This window comes from Electrophorus electricus, chromosome 2 (assembly GCF_013358815.1).
Source record: "Electrophorus electricus isolate fEleEle1 chromosome 2, fEleEle1.pri, whole genome shotgun sequence".
In the NCBI taxonomy this organism is placed as follows: Eukaryota; Metazoa; Chordata; class Actinopteri; order Gymnotiformes; family Gymnotidae; genus Electrophorus; species Electrophorus electricus.
In genome coordinates this window covers 13,264,457-13,284,990 of record NC_049536.1, presented here as the reverse complement: position 1 = coordinate 13,284,990, position 20,534 = coordinate 13,264,457, and the positions used below count along the sequence as shown (strand labels likewise).

At 45.2% G+C, this 20,534-nt stretch overlaps 1 protein-coding gene across 4 annotated transcripts in view; it reads right to left on the bottom strand.

The window, feature by feature from the left end:
- Positions 1–76: 76 nt before the first annotated feature.
- itfg2 (integrin alpha FG-GAP repeat containing 2) overlaps positions 77–20,534 on the bottom strand; it is a 46,024-nt gene continuing 25,566 nt past the window's right edge. Inside the window, exons 1-13 of one of the 4 annotated variants that reach the window (XM_027026977.2) lie at positions 12,514–12,894; positions 12,205–12,300; positions 12,020–12,061; positions 11,731–11,899; positions 11,470–11,609; positions 11,004–11,152; positions 10,391–10,485; positions 10,215–10,268; positions 9,616–9,707; positions 8,877–8,994; positions 7,363–7,536; positions 5,137–5,256; positions 77–547 (exon numbers count right to left, since the gene is read on the bottom strand). In XM_027026977.2, the coding sequence (XP_026882778.1) occupies positions 5,177–5,256; positions 7,363–7,536; positions 8,877–8,994; positions 9,616–9,707; positions 10,215–10,268; positions 10,391–10,485; positions 11,004–11,152; positions 11,470–11,609; positions 11,731–11,899; positions 12,020–12,061; positions 12,205–12,300; positions 12,514–12,609 (1,305 nt within the window). In that variant the 5' untranslated portion in view covers positions 12,610–12,894 and the 3' untranslated portion in view covers positions 77–547; positions 5,137–5,176. Of the gene's footprint in view, positions 548–4,410; positions 4,634–5,136; positions 5,257–7,362; positions 7,537–8,876; positions 8,995–9,615; positions 9,708–10,214; positions 10,269–10,390; positions 10,486–11,003; positions 11,153–11,469; positions 11,610–11,730; positions 11,900–12,019; positions 12,062–12,204; positions 12,301–12,513; positions 12,896–20,534 lie in introns of those variants that run through there. The other 3 variants (XM_027026976.2, XM_027026975.2, XM_035535605.1) reach the window with 3 other exon arrangements.

The following is a 20,534-nucleotide window of genomic DNA, read 5'->3' as shown; positions in this document are numbered from 1 at the left end:
AAGTGCAAACAGTCCAAACAGTCCAACAGTCCAACCAGTCATTGATGTGAGAGAGGAGTACATGTTTGATTTGTGTTGCAAGCATCTTCCGGAGGCTATTATGGTTTCTGATAGTTCGTGTCTCTCACAAACATGCAGGTCTGCAGCTCAAACTCAACTACCTTTTCTTAAGCCAAATTCCTTCTTAAAGATACCATGGTCACAGGAGGCCCTCAGCGGGTTCTCTATTGCTCCTAAGAGCCTGCTCTGTCCTAGCCTGAGCCAGAGACCTGCTCTGCGGGACTTTGCATGGCTCTGATCTTTGTGCACGTCCGAGCTCCTGCAAGTCACACCGAGATGTCGCGTTTTCGGTCCTGAGCGTGGCACCAGTACAAGCGGGTTCTCCGAACTGATTTGCGTGAGTAACGGAGAGGACAGCGCACAGCACTTTGAATCTGCTAACATCGTCTTCTCCGTTTCACTCTCAGAGCCGTGACGGATTCGTCATAGGCGTCCGTTTGCGCTTATGTTCTGTGCCAGCCTCTGACGTCTTGCAGTTCCCTGTATTCTACGGACGAAAGAAAACAGATGTACGAGAGAGTTTATTTTAGGTGGTGTTTTTTTCCTTCTTCCTTTTCTCTGAACTGCATTTTCTCTGCCTAATAAAAATATGTATTCTGGCTACGAATGTGTCTATTGATTTGATAAAATGGTGGAAAATGCGGGTCTGTGCACTAAAAAAGAGACCTAGAAAACATACAAGGAAGGCTTCAACTGAAGAGTCCTAAAAAAAAAAAAAAACAATAAATAGAAAATGCCAGTTAACTTCCAAATCACAGTAGGTTTAAATGCACAGCCAGTGCAGTGAGGGTTCTCACGGTCACGTGGCCCTGGTATGATCTTACTCCGTGTGGGCCAAGCTGCTATTTAAAGTCTTGTAGGGGGAGAGGAGGCAGTTTTTCCCAGAGCCAGTGGGAGCAGGAGGGCTAACGCACCTGACCCTGTCCCCACTACGACCAGATCCATCTCCCGTCTGCCTGCCAGAGCTTCCAAGCGTTCACGAGCTTTCAGAACTTAGCCAAAAGGAAATCGTTCCAATGTAACAGAGTAAAAATACCTCGGTTTGGGTGAAATAAGCAGCTCTGTTTTCTAGATGTTATTCATAATGAAGGATTCCTTGCAGCGACTGAAGTAAATTCACACTTCATGCTCAGTCCTTAATTGCCATTCTAAGCCCCCTATTGAACTGAAATTCAAAAGTGTATTTCTACGCCTTCTTTCCTTAAGGATAAGCCAGTTTCTACCGCCAAAAGGGTTTTGTGTTTTCACCCCTAAAGAGGCAAATGGCAGGATGATTTAAATTTTCCACTTCAGTTTAAGGAGACAGATCTGTTGCTAGTATGCTGCATTCCTGGGATTCTTTTGTCACTAATGGATGATGGCCTACACAGCAGGGCTTCACCTCATGGCAGCAAAGAACAAAACACTTCCCTGCGGGGAAATAGTGGCACTGCTCTGGCTGCAACACTGCTATTCGTCACCCCATAATGCACTGGGAGGCCTGTGGTGCCTTTTTCTGACTCAGTGCACATGTCACATCCTGTCACAGCCGGTTCCGGGAGCCTTTTTCTAGTAGCAATACAAACGCCCGAAATTGCTAGCACTACTACCACAGCTTACACACATGCACCAGGGCCAACATGCACATTTTATCCCTTTCATTTACCGGGAACTGGACTGGCTGCACAAATGACCAGAATATGTGAGCAGAAATATAACAGTTAATAGAATAAATTACACTGGGGAGCCATTTTGCGTCCATGGGGAAGAAGCATACGGATTCAGAATATCCCTCTACATCGCTACATCTGACTAAAACAATACAATGTTGATTTGAATCACGGATGAAGGTACAGGCCATGAACAATGACTCATTCAGAGACTGAGGCTTTAGCGCCTAGGCTTGCTCTGTTAATGCATCAACACAGAGTGCTGCTGGAGGAGACAGGTGTGGGAGAGTGTGACACACTGCACTCAGCGCCGCCCAGGAGGGGCAAGCTGTCTGCTGGTAATCGGCACGTTGTTTTGGCTCCTGGTGTCAAAGGCCCTGAAGGGGAGAAAAAAAAAAAAAAAAAAAAAAAAAAAAAAAAAGTACAAGACGCCCTCGCCCCCAAGAAGAACACCGTCGGCCCGGGCCACTGGCAGGAGAGGGCTGCTCTCACCCAGAGACCGTGCTCTACGTCCAGGGAGAACGAGAACAGAGCGGGGAATACTGATCAGAAATACAGGTCCCCCCACCACACACACACACACACACACACACACACACACACACACACACACACACACACACACACACACACACACACACACACACACACACACACACACACACACAGCATGCTGAATGACTGAGTGGAAAATCCCAGCAGAGGACCGGGGGAGAGAGAGAGGAAGTGTACAAGAGAGACACCGGGGTCTCTTCCTGTCTCTAATGAGGTCTGTGATGAGCAGCGGGGTCTGGACTTTCAGAGCGCCGCTGCGTCTCGGCCACCGCGGTGTTCGATATTGCGCGCTAACGAGCCGTCCGTGCATGGCGGCACGAGGCGGCAGACTAAACGCGAACCCCCGCTGCCGTCTGCCTAAAGGAGAGGAGCGGTCCCAGGGGAAGATCATGAGCAGGTAGAGAGCTGGGGCATCAAGGCCCGCGTCAGAGGGACCGGCCACGCTCGGGGGAGGGTCCGAGCAGACGGCAGGAAAGATGGCTAGAGGCGCAGCGTGCACGTGCACGCACTTCTAAAAGAGGACAGGTGCCACGCTCGTGATAGGAGCAGAACGCACAGTCCCCAGAGCTCCAGCCGAGGGAGAGATGCTGGTTGCACAGAAAACGGCAGGCACAAGAGTGACGGGGGTTTTCTGGAGAGAGTCCTTGAGGCGAAGAACATGGGCAGATGAGACGAATCAGCTGCTCTAGTGCAGACGAGGAAAAACGGAACTGTTCTGTGCCACACCAGTTCCATCCAATCAGGAGCGGTCGGGCCCTGTGCCAACAGCTGTTGTAGATTAAGGCTGGATGAGGGAATACCATGGCAATGCTTGGTAGGATCTAAAGAAGGGCAGGACGTTTGGGGCAGACTGTGGGCAGATTGTGCCATATCCAAGAAGAGATGTTGTCTGTCGTGTCCTAGGAAGTCCACGCGTCCCCAGATGCCCATCTCTGTCCATCTCTGCTAATAGCGTGACCGGTGATGCACAGAGTATGATTAATCACTCATTTCTTAAGAATACATAAAATTTTCAGTTTTCAGTAATGGACGCTGAGTCAGTCTCAGTGTAGGAAATAATGTTAAGAGCATTAACATTGATTTATCGGAATTGGCTTGAGAGCCTCCCCGACACACACACACATATACACACACACACACACACACACACACACACACACATATATACACACATATATACACACACACACACACACACACACACACACACACACACACACACACACACACACACAGAGTTTGTGTGAGTAAACAGACTGAATAGTTTCTGGAGAGCTTGGCTCCATGCCGTCAGTTGCCATAGTTCCTGGCCTACTCCCTCTGATTTCCACAGAGCCTGTCACCTGCACCAGAGGAATGTGGGAGAGGGAGCACTTAGAGGAACACCCACCCACTCGACATACATCCATTCCCTGGGGAAACCGCTTCCATAACCGAAGCATGTAGTAAACACACAGAGCACACAAAACTTTGGCCAGTTCCCTCAGGCGGTGTTTTCCCAGGGCCAGCCACTGCCCTGCTCTATATTAGACACACTGGGCGGACGACCCGCTGCGGGGAAAACTCAGGCACCGGGTTCAGCTCAGGAGTCACTGAACTGACACCACAGCCGTGCCCTGGGCCCACACCACTCGGTGGAAAAGGAGCTGGAGCAGGAACCGCCCTTGGGAGCTGGTAGGGCCCCCACGCACATCATGTTTTGATATGAAGCAAATTTAGGCGATCTTGGGTGGATACATGCCCACGCCCTCCAAATGGTAAGACAAGGGCACTAGTGATCCAGCAGTAGGGCCCGACATCCACTCAGCCAAAGCTAGAACAGCTCCACGATCACGCACGTGGCTATCCACCGCAGCACACGCACAAGTGACGCGTTTGTTACCTACATGCTCACGTGTGGGTGCCACACCACGGTGAGGCTTTAGGAACGCGTGATCAGCTATGGTTCTCACCTTCTCTAACAGCTACAGCACACAGCATGCGCCAAAACCCCTGACATACTGCTGGTACAAATGAACTAGAGCCAGCTGCTGGAACCTGGGAACCAGACCACTAACCGTCAAACAGGAAGCAGCACTGGCGGGAATGCCCAGAGTCGCTGTCCTCAGTCGGCCTTGCACAAATAAAGACAAATGACGTTAAACTGTCTAGTGACTTTTTTTTAATTTTATTTTTGTCCCAGCAAATTTTTTTACATAAAAGTGGAGCAATTGTAAAGGTCACAGGAACTACAGAATTGGCATCCTACGCAGTGAACATGGCCTTTTCCATTACAGGCGCACCGATGGATGACGAGGGTCTTATCCTCCTGTCCTGACCGGTTCAGCACCAAGCTTGAACGTCCTTGAGGGAACCGTTTCACCATGCAACTGGCCAATAAAAACAAAGAAAAATAAATAAATAACAGTCACGTGTCCTTGTTCTGAGGTACACATCGCCGTCACACCTTGCAAGCAGTGCTGGACCACCCCACCCGTAAAAGGTGATCATTTCAGGTTTAGTCTACAGCTCCCCTCAGCCTGTGATGGGCACTTGACCGCAAAATCCTTTTTCCCTCTCGCTCTTCCATTCGTATGACACCAGCAGAAATCAATGTCCCTTCTTTCAGGCCCACAGCAGAGGAGTCCCTGGTTTATAATGCATAAGGCTGCTGTAATTCACACCAGGGCCTAAAACACCGAATCCTCCCCTGGGGCACTTTCCACGTTATTGCAGGTATATGACCGCTTCTCTGCCTCCTAAGAGCAGCTCACCTGTAGCTGCGCAGCTCAAAACTGGAATGGAGTTGATTCCTTGAACGCTATCCAGACTCAAACAACAGCAGTGACGGAAACACTGATTACACACCTAGAGCAAAGCAGGACTGGAATACCTTTATATGTAGGTTATTTACATGTACACAGTATATGTTGTCAGAGTGTCTGGTCGCCTTCTGAATGTCTGTACAGCAGATCTCCGATCAGGTTCCGAACTGCACCCGTGTCACTGGGATCTGTCAAATATGTACACAGAGAGACACACAGATCACACAAAACCACTCAGACACATTATATGTTCATGTCTCACTGCTGTGCATGGTGAGGCTGGGATTGCAGCTGCTGTTTAAACCTCTTCTATTGCTTGTTTGGATTCATATTTTTAATATTCATGTTCTGTGCACCATCTTTTGAAGAACTGATGGTTCAGTGTCTCCTCCCTAAAGGGTGAGGCTGGGAAGCACAGTGGGCTAAGGCTCCATGCTGTAGGTCCTCAAGGCAAGGCAAGACATGGCCAATGATGTCTCTGGGGTGCGGGTGATGTGCTGGACAGTCAGCTGGACAGCTGGACCGTTCGTGTGGCTGTTCAGCTGGTGACCTGAATCAGCCTTTTAGAGGCTTTATAATGATGGAGTAGAAAGGCGCCGTTAACTCCATTTAGCTCCGTCGACACCGTACCCGAACACCAGGAGGTCACAGCAGGCCGGAGGCGTGCTTTCCCGGTGCCACACGCTTCCCGTCATGGACCCACCACCGGACGTAGTTTGACAGAGAGAGAGCCAAGATGGCGTTGGCTTAGCTAAAACTGACACGGACCCGTGTTCGAATCGTCCGCAGACCTGCTGGCTTTGACAGCAGAGGGAGGCCCAGAAGGGCTCTGCTATGGGCAAAGAGAAGGTCTCCAGAAAGTAGCCATTAACACAGAGTACCGTCCAGCTGGTCTGCGGTGTAGAGGGTTTGTAGACAAGCAGCACCACTGAAGCAGGTGTGGGCAGTACAGAGGGCCAGAGACAGGCTGAAGTGAAGGGTACCGCCTGTTGGTCTGCGTGGGGCTCCAGGGAGGCAGGACACAAGGAGAAGAGGCAGGTGCTTTTCTGGCATTCGCTCTCCAGAAGAGCCTTTAGAACTCTTATTCAGTTCTCAGTATTGGGGGTGAAACAGACTGTAGTGGTGTTGAGATTATCATCAACACACACACACACACACACACACACACTATAAAAAAGGTAGCGAAGAGGAAATTAGGTCATTGGCTCCGTGAGACATGCCGTGGTTTCAGTGATTATCTCCACACAGCTCCGAGGAAGCTGGTTTAATACCTTCACAGCACAATTCTGTAGAAACTGTGGCTGTAAGTAATGTAACGACTAACATGTAAACGTGGGTACTTGGAGCCATTCCTGTTTCTACCAGTGCATGATGGGAGCTGCCACACAGAGAAATGAAAGGTCTATCACTATCTCCCACTGATTTAAAGTGCTGCATATGTCGTCACGGCGATGAAGGATGCAGCAGGGGGCCAGTCTGGCTCTCCCTGCTTATGGCTGGGTCATGGTATGAGAGGGAACATGCTAATAAACGTGAGGGGGCAAAGCTCCTCAACTAGTAGCATCACACTCTATTGTTAACATTCTTTTTTTCTTTTAATCTCACACACACACTTGGATCTCCTCTTTTTCAGTTACAGATGCAGGACAAAATACTGGAGTCTCCTATGAATGTCAGAGGTCTGGAACCTCCTAGCTCCGCCCTACCTTAGTCATAGCTCAACTGCACACTAAAAATGAGCTAACCGAGTTCTGTCCTGAATCGTTTTTGCACTCTTGCAGAAGTGGTGGAGCGTAGAACACGAGACAGCACCACGCTCATGGAGCACAACGCTGCTCTTCAGCTCACACGCTGCACCTTCACAGGTGAAGACCATCTGGCTCAATCTGAGGTGAGGGGTTTTGCAATATGTCAGCATGCAAAACTGAATACGTGTGACAAACACACACACTTTGCTTGGGACTACAAACAACAGAACTGTTGGTAATGGAATCCATTAAAACGTTGTTGTTAACCTTAAATATGCAGAGATGTTTATTCATGAGTCTGATTCTGTGGTCATTCTTTTCACACTAAGCACTATAATTGCTATGCAAACTCCAAGCTAAATTTTTCCCATGAGGAGCACATCACTGCCCCAAGAACACAAGGCGTCTACATCCTCGAGTCTGTCCTTATGTAACAGCGCAGTCAGAGTCGGTTAGTAGTGTGGTTTACAGTTCAACAGAAGGTTACTCATTTACTCACATCACCTGTGCTGGTCCACTCCCACACACAGACACACGTTTACTCACCGATTTTCAGCTTGCAGAGCAGAGCTGTGTACTCTGCACTCTCCTCCAGGACCTTCTGCAGGCTGCTGGGCTCCATCCGCTCCAGCTCCACCTGCCAGTAGATGTAGATCTTGTGGTTGAAGCTGAGGTAGACCAGGCAGGGGTTGTTCCTCCCCCCCTTACACGCGTACTGCCCTGCAACGCAACATGGCTCATCAAGAGGATGGAAGCTCTCTAAGAGGATATCTGAGATCTGCTCTTAACATATACCACTTATTAGACATAAATACCTGGGACAGATACAGTCTGTCACAGATCAAATCTCCCAAAACTATATCGTGATTATATTGCTACATATGGCCATCAGAGTTTATTAATTATGAGAAAAATCCAAATAAACAATTTGAGATAAAAAAGGAAAAAAAAAGGGATCATTTGGTTTCACAACATTTAAGACGTTTGCTGATTTAATTTTATTTTTCACTGAAAAATGTAATCGTTGAGTCTGTGGTAGAAGAAAAATCCTTTCACTTGCTCTACAGCGTTTCAAACTTTGATTCAATTGGTTCAGAAGCCACATTTTTCGCTACTCCACTGGCAGTGCTGCACTGTATGTCCGACTTTTTTTGCTCTCTCAGCTGAAACTGAGACTCTCTCACTTTAACGAGTGTTGAGCCGGGCTTGAAGCCGTTATTCTCTGATCCGCCTATTAAGCAAGCTGTTGACTCTCAGAAACGCGTCTTCTGATTCTGCTGTGCTTTGCCAGGCGTCTTCCTGTGAAAGGTTCCTCCAGTTTCCAAGTGCTTTTTGATGGTGTAAGAAACTACTCACTGAAACCCTGGTTTTCGTCATGTGAAGGCCGTGGTTCATTAAAACCCTGATCTACGAAGGTAGCACTACAACGGCCCATACATTTGATTCTGCATTCACATCACACGCAACTAATGCTAAGCAAAGGCCTACATGACCTATTCATGAAACCTCCCCATTTGGAGTGACCATGTTTATCTGAGGTCAGGCTCTCTAGTGGAGTTCTACATTTGTGAGCTACGCAGAGTGAGACTGGACTTTGATGAGCGCAATGAGACAGCATGACTAGAAACTACCAGCTTCATGGGCTTAGAATCAACATCACTGAGCATTAAAGCCACATACTGAGAGGAGCCAGCCATATATGTGTGCTGATTTCATATCTAAGGCCCAATTCCTGTTTATATTCTTGGTTCCTCTGTAAACAAAGACATTTATTTAAACCATAATAGAACAATTATTTCATCTCTCTGTGAGGTGCATTCATCCTTGTGTAACAAAACACTTGATGGATTAGATGAGACAAGGGGGGCGAGAAGGAGAGAAAATAAATACGAGGCAGAAGGTACAAAGAAACGCTTTTAATTCCTATACTGACATCTAGTGGTGACCCACAGGATCTCAACGACCACAGTACCGATTTTCCCTGAGTGTACAGTAAGCTGGCACTGAACACTTGAAAAGGCCCAGTGTCTTAGAAAGCTTAAAGTCAGACCAAACCTTACCAGCACAGAAGGCATTCACATTCTCATCGAACTGAAAGCGAACCACCATGCGGTTATGGTCGATGATGTAGGTCTGACCATCCCAAGCACAGGCCACAACCTCCTCTCTTCCATCACCCTACACACACACACACACACACACACACACACACACACACTTGGTTTAGCCCCTTATGACACACTATTTTAACTCAAATCTCAGTAGATGGCAGTAATGACACTATGCTGTAAGCATGTGGTATATCCAGGTGTAATACTATGTGCAGAATAAAGGGATAGTGCAGTATGTAGCAGACAAGTGAGCCACATGGGGCTGCAATACATATCAAAGGATTACTTAACTGAACCAAATGCAAACCCTTTCAGTTTTTGCCTTTTCAGTTGAAAAAATGAAAAAGTATACCTTTTGTAAAAATCTGTTTAGCTTGTCAAGACCATTTTGCTGGTGCTGACAACTTACATTCTCCCCGATTTTATTTGCTTTTCCTGTTCGATCTGAAACATATGTGCACTGCAGATCTGAGCGCTGCAGTCTATTAAGCCTGCTTGGTCTATTAAACACTGCAAAGCAAGAGCCAATGACATTTGATACCATGCGGTCACTAACACGGACATCCACCGTTAGCACAAACAAAATGACAAATTGGGTCTTTTAAAAAGGTCCCGCGCCAGCCTACTTACAGTGAAAAATCCCACGCCAGCCTACTTACAGTGAAAGGTCCCGCGCCAACGTACTTACAGTGACATCCAGTTTCTGCAGGGCAAAGAGCTGGTGGTCCACCTGCATGGACCACAGGAGCTGTTCAGAGCTGTCCATTAACTTCAAGGTACCTACAACAACATTCAGTGGGCAATATACAAACAAAAACAAACAAACAAACAAAATCGCCTCAGTGAGAAAAACCCACATCTCAACATTTTGTATTTTTATGCCATTGTTAAGAAGCACATACACTATGAGACATGTGTGTTATCCTGTGATCGCATGGCCCAATCAGGTCACACACATTTCGTTTCCGGAACAGACTGTAGTAGGATGTGCTTTAAGCTCATTTGTTAGGCACAGATAGTGTTAACGACTTTCTTATTAAACGTATTTGAATATATCATGTTTTCAGTGTTCTACCCATTAAGGGCAATAAACAAACAGTTGAGTCCATTCAGTTATTTATTAGATATGATGCGTATAACAGGGTTTTTTAAATTTTCAAACAAAAAAATAGAAACGTTTTAATGTCTGTGTACATGCGTAAAATCAGATCAACAGATTAACGCTGCGTGTAATAAGGTGGTTTGCCGGGTGCCCACCGGACGAGTGTTCCAGCTAATGCCACTCACCATCTAAAGTGCAGAGAGCGAATAAGCCCCCTTTAGTATCATCGGCCTTCGACCCTAAGGAACCAAATGGCACACTTCAGTTCACAAAACCCCTTACACATTCAACAGCTTTTTTTTTTTTTTTTTGCAAACTCCGTTCATTATGTATAAACGATGTGAAAGGATGTGTGTACAACCTCTGCTGATGCTGCCTATCAGATGGGTGGACACGTTCTTGTTGTGTATGCGCCCAGTGGTGAGATGAAGAACGACATCCCGGGAGGGCCCTTCTCTGAGGTGGCAACAGCACGTACGTACGCACGCACGCACACGCACGCACGCACACGCACGCACGCGCACGCACACACACACACACACACGCACGCACGCACGCACGCACGCACGCGCACGCACGCGCACGCACGCACACACATTCCAGCAACTTGTCATAAATGGCATCTAATAACACACCGTCTACACAGCACAATTCTGCGATACCTGAACAAAATCTACCAACACTGGTCCGACACGCCATGGATTTCTGAACTCCATAACGAGGCAGTTACCTTGTCCTAATCAACAGAACGAGCTTCGGATTCCTGAATGACTCAGCGTCAGTCGAGAGGTGACGCGGCTCCTCTCCGCGCCCTGCTCTCACGCTGCATTGGTTTACTCATCAGGTCACGCATAAGTACAGGAATGAGGTAGCGTTGCCTTGACCTTTCAGGCAAGTCGGCCAGGAACGCCGACTCACGGACGGGCCGGCACCACAAGGGCAGGCTGCCCGAAACGACATTCGGTGCAACTCACCCGGCGGATGCAGCTGAGCTGTCCTCCCCATGGCCTGCAGTGCCCTCTTGTGTCCAAGAACACAGCAGGATGGCGTAGCCACAGCCAGGCTGCGAGACCATGAGCTCAGGCAGGCCGTCTGGCCCTGGGTTCACTGATAAACTGTCCACCTTGACAGAAAGGGGAAAAAAAAAAAAAAAGAAAAAAAAAAAAGTCAGAAGCAGATTTCAGCACAGTTTCACTACTGACCTCGGCTCATACTACTGAACTAAGCATTTGGAGAACCGCAACATTCCCTCGAGTTTACGCATATATTTTACTTACATATAAAAGGAATAATTAGCATTACATTTTTGTAGATTTTTCCATAAAGAACTATTCTTGTTAACCATTAAGAAACTATATGGTAATCATTTCTTCTGCAGTTGAAAATACATGTCATCAGTTTCAGTAGTAGGGAACTGAGTTGAAGTCTATGGTTTAGTACCTGTCCCTCCAGGAGCCATTTCTTCAACAGGACCAGCTGACCTCCACTCAGGTCAGTGGTATCAGGTGGCTCTTCCCAACGGAACGCTCGCACCACACGGTCAGTGTAGCCCACGACGAGCTCACTGCGACCATCCCCATCTATCAGCACAGCGACGTACACACACGCGTACACGCACACAACCACACATCGATCTGGATTGTCCTTCAGCTTGTTTGTAGTGACTCACCTGACTTCTCAGAGTCGTGCAGCTCTACTCACCAATATCACTGATAAGCATGACTTTGGTGTTGGCAGGGATGTGCTGGGTAAAGCAAGGCCTCTGCTCATCCCAGAACGTCGCCTCCAACTGGCTGGAGGACTCAGCTTTGGCGGCAGCGATGTCAAACAGGTGGAGCCAACCTTCTGCTCCTACCGCAACCACAAGGTTCTACCGCAGACAAACCGCCGGTCAACAACAGGTAGTCGGTCTCGGAGAAATGAAATATGATGGGGAATTTATTAAAATAACTTTTACTATTTAATTCCTGGGTGAAAAAAGAGGATTTACCTTGCCTTTGTTGCAGATGTCTCCTACTCCCACACAAGTCAACTAGTAACAGAACCCAGTTGTGAAAATGTATTAAGCGTTATGTAATCTGAAAGTCACATACTTACAAGGATACTTGAACATTAACACTGACTAGCTGTAGAGAAGTAAACATATACTTTTGCACTATCCCCAGGAATACATACCATTCCCACACATGTTCTAGTGATCCAGGGTTTAGACTCATCATTCTTATAGATGTATAGCTTTCCACTAGTGTCACCAACCACAAGTTCATTCAACTACAGAAAAGATTAAAGCGTTTTGTGTGCACATCATCAAATAGATATTGTCATTTGTCATCTCTGTAATATCAAATGCAACTAAGACCTCTGCGCTCTGCATCGGTGTTGATATATTAAGGTTTCTTAAGATTTTAGTTTAAAAACAGACAACAAAGGCGCAGAACATGCCTCTGCATCACATGCACACCCATTACAACTAGATTCATTTACCGAGTCGTTATCGGCGTCTCCAAGGCAAATGGCATGTGGAAACAGCGTCCCTGCGAAGTCTAGACAAACACGCTGGACAAAACTCAGAGAACGCATTCTGCCGTACTCTCACTGTCTAGCTAGCTAGCTAGTAAATGGCTCTTAAAGCTAGTGGATACTGATACATAGCTCGCCGGTTAAATGACATCCATATGGTATGTTCCCGGATCAATTTAAGCTTTTATACAAACATAACACTGGATCTTTTCACAGACATCTAAGTTAGCGTTTGGCAACGTGTATATCGCTACACTACCGTTGCAGCAATTCGCGGAATATAAACAACAAACCGATAAGGTATTAGAAGTAGTGTGAGCGCAGCTACGATGGCACTTTATCGGAGACCTTTTATTTTTCAAAATAAAGCCCGTGTATGATTAGGCAATAAATCTTACAATTACCAAACAAATCAGTAAAAAACAGCAGTAAAAAATATCAATTTCACCTAAAAAAAAGCATTCAATAAATAAAGTTAGAAAATCTGTGTGCTACATTAACATAACATAAGAGCTTTCATGGAGTAATTAAATATAAACGCAGACGACATGCGTACACTGCACATGCGGAAATCACTGATTTCATCTTATGCAGGTACTTCGATATTTATGCAGGTATATTGATATTTACGGAACTGAAAGGATTCCAGCCGATATATTTGCTGCAGCCTATTCACAAAGCACCTCCAGGTGGCAATATATGACAATTTAAATAGAATTCATGTAAGCAGTCTGAGCACTATACTGCATTAACATTTGGCAAAGTAAGATATCCCCACTGGGCTATTCGTCACAATTAATGAATAGTTAAAATGTATTCCAATTTTTTTTTTTTTTTCATCCACACTTTTCGTGATTTGGGAAAAGTGCTTGCTGGGAATGAGCCATTTGCACAGGTAAAAAGAATATACATACTACATTACATGAGTAGTTACAGAAATTGCATGTACTTTAAAAGCTTGGGTACACACGTGAGGTAATGGCACACCTACACAAGAAGTGAATAGAGACTGGTGATGTGACCAGCAGCTCGGTGGAGAAAAATATAACATTATATAAAAGTATTACTAGAAATGCATAGAATCTCATCCCACATGGCAAAGTGGCCATATACTGTGTACAGCTAGGATGTGTGCTTGCATGTCTGTGCGTATGCGCGTGTGTGTATATAACAAGGACAGTGCATGGAAGTTGCTGTAGAACTTTTGAAAATATTCGGATTTCTGTGAATCATTTACATGTTCAGAGCAGTGAAATACAGTACGGCGATGAGCACTGGGGACCCGAGCTAAAGGATTTAGGGAAGTTTATGTGGAAGTCGGGTGTGTATCACCGTACTGCTGTTTGTATTGTTTTCTGGACTCCCTCCTCAGTTCTCGCTTCTTGAATGTCATAATTATCGCCTTGGCAGATGTCCATTTGCAGATACACGAATGTCTCAGACGGGACATTTACCAAACGGAAACATCATATCTGCTGCTGGACATGTGCGTCATCATGAGCTGAGGCCCATAAGCAGGTGATTGTAGGTATAGTCCCAGGATCTCTTTTGAACTGTACCACAAAATCAGTCAGCTGCCACGTGGGGATTTGTGGGGGATTGCTTATGTCACTAATTCATCATCTCCGCAAACGTGTGTGTGCGTGCGTGTGTGTGTGTGTGTGTGTGTGTGTGTGTGTGTGTGTGTGTATGTGTATATATATATATATATATATATATATATATATATATATATATATATATATATATATATATATATATATAGGAAAATAAATATTGGTCTCTTTTGAAATGTTAACCCTTTAAAGTCCTTAGACACTGAAACTCTTGTTTGATATCAGTTGGCCATTTTAAGTTATTTTAAAGGCAGGAGTGGATGTGAACCTTAAATGACATTTGTTTAATTTACATGATTTAATTGGGATTTAATTGGCATTTATTTTACCTGACCTTTATTTAAACATATATAATTATTATTTTCACATATTTCTTTAGTGTATGTCCTGATTTATGAGTATAATATTTCTTTATAATTTTATCTGACATTGCAAGGCTCTGAAAATGAGACAATAAGTTTTAGAGGGGCTTAATAATTAAATAAACAAAAAGCATGTCAGGTCTAATAAATGTCTGCTGTGTGGAATGAGCATCAGTTTTGGAATTAGGTAGCAAGTAATCATTATCTTACATGACTCTCATGCAAATGCATCTGTGCAGGATTCAGCTCCCAGGGAGTCTCTCTGGATAAGTGTTGGGCAAGTGCCATTAATATCAACCCAAGCTAAATGCACAGGTAATGGTTGAAAAACTGGCTGAGATTCTGCTTTTTGTGATAAATGATTAATTTTGTGATTGTTTGTCATTAGCGTTCCTCGGAAGTCCCACCAAAATGTTCTGCTGTAGGGACTTATGAAAATGAGAGGGTGTGAGAACTGGAGCTCCTCCCCCAGGCTGTAGGCCCATCTGCTCCGCCTCCCTCTGCCTGTTGGTGGGGGAGGGTCAGGGTATAAGAGGTCAGAGGTTGCAGACAGTGATCGATTTATTGATGAAGCATCCCAGCCATGCAACAGAGCCATCGCAGCGTGTTAGCGTGTCTGTGTATGTGTGTGTGTGTGTGTGTGTGTGTGTGTGTGCGTGTTTACACGCACACTCACGCAAAGGCACCATCAGGCAACAGAATCCCACGCCTCGCTTATCATTGCCTTAACAAGAAGCTGTCCATCTCCCCGTGCCCCCATCCCTATTGTGTCAGTGTGCAGCAGCACAATGAAACTCGGCCCTAATGTGACTCAGCCTTCGAGCTGTCTCTGATAGAGACACCGGGGTAATATTTAATTCTAGTAATGCCTGCCTCTGCTTCTGCTGCAGCCCTCAGGACGTCAGTAAAAGTCTGAAGTCTCTGGTCAGCTGTGACAGAACCCCGCTCTCTGAGTATTAAAGGAGAGAGGAGGTTGAAAAGCTCTCCACTTACCGAAGAACCCGTCCCTGTGAGCCTCGGTGGTACTGCTTCAGCTGTTCTCTGCTGTCTCTCCTTTGAGGGTGGGGAGGACCAGTAAGCCAGGTTTCTATCCAGAGTTTACTGCAGGTAGTTTAACACCTTCCCATACACTCCCTTTTGGCAAAGGATACCACATAATGCTGTTAGATTGAAACCACCTTGACAGGCACCTAGCGTCTGTTTTAGTTAGACGCACATGTGGTGTTCGCCACTGTTCCAACACTGGTCTTACTGTCACAGACAAGACTCAGAAAAACAATATTTAACATCAAAATATTTTCTAAATTTATTCCTCCTGCCCTAACAGGTTCCTCCTGTGCATCTCACCATAATCTATCACTGCTACTCTTTACTGATGGATTAAAACCAAGATGTGCAGAGTAAGGCCACATTCAAAGAATTACAACCCACTCCAGGTTAAGTTGAGGAATGACAAGGATGCTGTCCACACACTGTGTCTTAACTGAAAGGGACAGAGTTCTCTAAAAGAGGCAACTTTGAAATCAGGGTCTGTTCAGTCACACATCCCTTTGGTTGAAAGGAACTAAGGTCAATCAACCCTATGGCAGCTCAGAAAGGACACAGTCACAGAGGACAGAAAAACAGAAGAGTGAAAATATGAGGGCACATGGCGATTAGGCTCCATCTGCTGGGACCTTAGCCATGTATCATTGATATCTGTAAGTAAGCAAGGCATATTCATGACCAGTGGTCACACAAAGATTTCTTTGGCTCCCTCTGTCTTTCTCAAATGTAGGCCATCCTTCTCGTGTTAAAAGCGAGGCAGGGAAGTACTGATCCATCTAATGTAGTGACTGTGGGATTATCTAGAAGCGCGCGCTCACACACACACACACACACACACACACACACACACACACACACACACACACACACACACACGCACGCACGCAAACTACAGAGACACTGCATTGATTAGCACACATAAGCTGGATATTGGCGACCACAACAGCAGGGCATATGCTTAGAGGAGAGAGGGAACATGAGAGGGAGAATGGGGAGGAAACCGAGCACAAAACAAGCCTTCAGTGTTCATTCAAAGTGAATCTCGGGTATTCATCAAAAACACATTCTTCACTTTTTTTTTTTCTCCACCATTTTAGCAGCAAGACAGAAAAAAATATCAAGGTTAGATGCTGGCATCAGGGATTAACAGTTTTTTTCTTGCAGTAGGGACGGTTTTTGAAAATTGAACAAACTTCAAGATTTGCGCCCGTTTTGGTAATATAGTACTGTGTTAGATGAATATTCAGAGGTGTGTTTCTACATGCGTCTGTGTGTGTGTGTGTGTGTGTGTGTGTGTGTGTGTGTGTGTGTGTGTGTGTGTGTGTGTGTGTGTGTGTGTGTGTGTGTGTGTCTCAATGATTCGCCTGAGCACAGGAGAGCACCATATGTTGCATGATGCATGAGTCCATCCCTTGTCTCAAAATCACTCAGTCTAACAGATACACACGACTCAGATCTTGATCTGGAGAGTTAAAAGAGAAATATGTGTACTTAGTATACTTACAGATCCGGAACCAGTCATTAATTCAGATCTTATGGGCTAAGATCAAAGTATAAAAAGACTGTATATCTTGCCTTTGTGGTATTTTCTAACTTAATTATTTATACTGAAAAGATTTTACTTTACATAACACTCATTTTGACTAAACTATGTTTAACATACAGATAAATGGGTCTTCGGCTCCATATAAACAGTGCTGATGGGAGAAGCAGGACTGGTCAGGCTGCAGGGCAGTCTAACAGGTTGTCACGAGAACTGGCTAAACCAGAGCTGGTGAGTCTCTGGAGGGGGGCAGGTTGGCGAGATGTGCTATTATATTCTGACAGTCCTCATTGACACAGATGTGTTTGTGTGTGTGAGTGAGTGCGTGTGAGAGTCTGTGGTAAAAGGAGTCTCCAAAGAAAGTGCACGCTGCCTGACAACTGGCCTCTCATTGGCTGACACTGGGAGGCTTTTAACCAATCATACATTCCTGATTGAGGTATTTAAAAAAAAAAAAAAAAGAAAGAAAGAAAACTATAGTGAATAAATAAATGGGACGAAGAGAGCTGTGAAGTTGTGCTGATATTTCAGCTAAGCTTTTAAGAAGAAAAACAAACAAAAAGCTTCTAGATTGTACATTTTCTGTCAGTGAATAACTTATTTTTTCTTAAAAACATATTGAGCATTGTAAAAAAACACAAAACAGGAAGAACTGCAAAACCTCCTCCCCTCTCGCTTTCGCTTTAGATTTTAAATTGTAGAAAGAATAAAACATATAATAACAACTTAAACAGATTTCTGTGTGTGTGTGTGTGTGTGTGTGTGAGTGTGAGTGAGTGTGTGTGTGTGTGTGTGTGTGTGTGAGTGTGTGTGTGAGTGTGTGTGTGTGGGTGTGTGTGTGTGTGAGTGTGTGTGTGTGTGTGAGTGTGTGAGTGTGTGTGTGTGTGAGTGTGTGTGTGTGTGTGTGTGTGTGTGAGTGTGAGTGTGTGTGTGTGTGTGTGTGTGTGTGTGTGTGTGTCTGTGTGTGTGAGTGTGAGTGTGTGTGTGTGTGAGTGTGTGTGTGTGAGTGTGTGTGTGTGTGTGAGTGTGTGTGTGTGTGTGTGTGTGTGTGTGAGTGTGAGTGTGTGAGTGTGTGTGTGAGTGTGTGTGTGTGTGTGAGTGTGAGTGTGAGTGTGTGGGTGTGTGCGTGCATGTGTGTGATACCCTGTAATTAGCAGTAAACCCATTGGACAGAACATTGTGAGGACGCTGTGTGCAAATGCATTATGCAGTTCACCATACACAGAGAGGCTGTTCATTACATGCATATACCCCCCCCCCCCCACCCGCCCAAACTCACACACACCATTCAGACCAGCCTTTTCTTGATCGCCACTTTCTTCACACAACCAGATAAAATGCTTTGCTGCACAAAAATAAAATAGAGAATAAAGTAGCACAGACTGGCTCTTCGCTTTCCGTTTCCCCTATTTAAAAAAAGAGACCTGTTCATATAGCTGGCAGACATTCAGACCTTTTTCGTCCCTGAATTCTGTGCGCTTCTGTTTGCTTTGATTCATATCAGTGGTAATAAAGTGTGTATTACAGCCCCAGTACATGTAGGCTTTTAGGTTGAGGCGCTGATGATGCAGATTGTACAACCAGAGCAGCTATTTCTGTCAGTTAGATATTCACAAGCCCCTGTGCTTTTATGTTGACATGTCTAATCATACAAGTTGATGATTAACATGGTACAGCCTTGGTTACAGTGTAACATTAGAAAAAGCACCAACATTTCCCCAAACTTTAAATGGTTTTCCAGAGAGACTGTACCAGCCATTTTTACCTGTATTTGTGGGTGGGTTTGTGGATCAATTTTTAAATGTTGTTTTTAAACTATACACCTACTACATGTTAAACACAGAGATGACGTGTTCTGGACATAGACCACCCATGGCTAACATAAGATCTGTGGAATTTCTGGTGCCAGACACAATAATCCAGTTCTTTGAATGGATTAAAGTAGATTTTCTGGGCATTGTCTCACATCGTAATCCTCCTTCTGATCCGCGGGCGCACAGCAATAAACAAACGATAAAGAAATAAACGATAGCCCAAAAAGTAGTGCACGTGTGCGCCGTTATATGGCATTACCTGGAGATTGTTGAAGCATACGTGTGTTGAAAGGTCCCTACAATATGGTAATGATATTTGTCTCACCACCAGCGCCGTGGAAGCTTCAATTACAGGCCGACATAACATCTGTAATTATGCAGTAAGATAGAAAAGGACTCTTTAGGGTAACGACTAACTGCATGCTCATGGGTCTGAAGCAACAAGTATCCTTCTCCTCCACAGGAAAAGAGAGCACGGCATCCACCCAGACCATTCACCCTCTGCATGCTTTTCTACCTAAGCAGCAAGTTTGGCAAACAAACTTTTGGTGAAGCCACCCTAGCGTTGCAGTTTCTGGCTGAGCAGCAATGTATTAACTTTTAGCTATCCATTAACCTTTGTCCATGTTGATTTTTGAAGAGCAGTCAGTGAGGTCTCACGTCCTTCCAGGTCATTGCAGCCACACCTGGTTAATTCTCTGTGTGTGTGTGTGTGTGTGTGTGTGTGTGTGTGTGTGTGTGTGTGTGTGTGTGTGTGTTTGCGTGTACACACATATGAATTCAGGAAGCTGCCTGCTCCTGATGGAACAAATTAATTTAACACACAGATGGTGCGAACAGCCTCTGAGTTTCAGGAGCAGACTCACCAGGGAAATCTGCTTGCATGGTAACACGGTTTTGGAGGATTTTGGCATTCTTTCCAGAACCCTGGTAGTTTGGAGGGTTGACTGTTGCTCTGGTTTAGTGTCAGGCAGCAGACAGGGTACAGGCCCTAGGGCTAGCAATGCCACCGTGAATCACAGAGAACAGCTCAGATACTGGCCTCTTATACTGAGCTGGACCATGTATTACCACTTGACCTAGATTCTCACAGCGGATACTCTACACACATGTATACACAATTTATGAATAAGAACCTTGGAAACATGCAATAAAGCACAAGCAAACTTACCACTGGATAATAACACACGGCTCACTGGGTTAAAAAACAAAAACAAAACAAAACACTTGCTGTGTAAATAGTGGATCCATGGGTTTCAAAGTATTAGGTGAATTTTTTACAGTTCACTCAATTGATTAAGCCAAAGGCAAATAAAACAGCTCTTTACTTTATACCATCAAGAACTGGTGAAAAAAGGACAAATTCAACTCTTATTTTGTAACCTTTCTTACTACAGAAATAGAGTTCAAATCCTTTCCCATGAAGGACCACACGGTGCTATTCTTGCTCAGCGCTAGAAAATCAGCAAACAGCTCCAGTTTTCATAAACTCCTACATCACTCTGAGGCTTGCTGCGACGCTCCTGAGTGGGCTGCTTGAAAGCGGAAAAGACTGGAGCGTTAATACCAGGCCACGGACGGGTAAATATGGCGTCAACACATC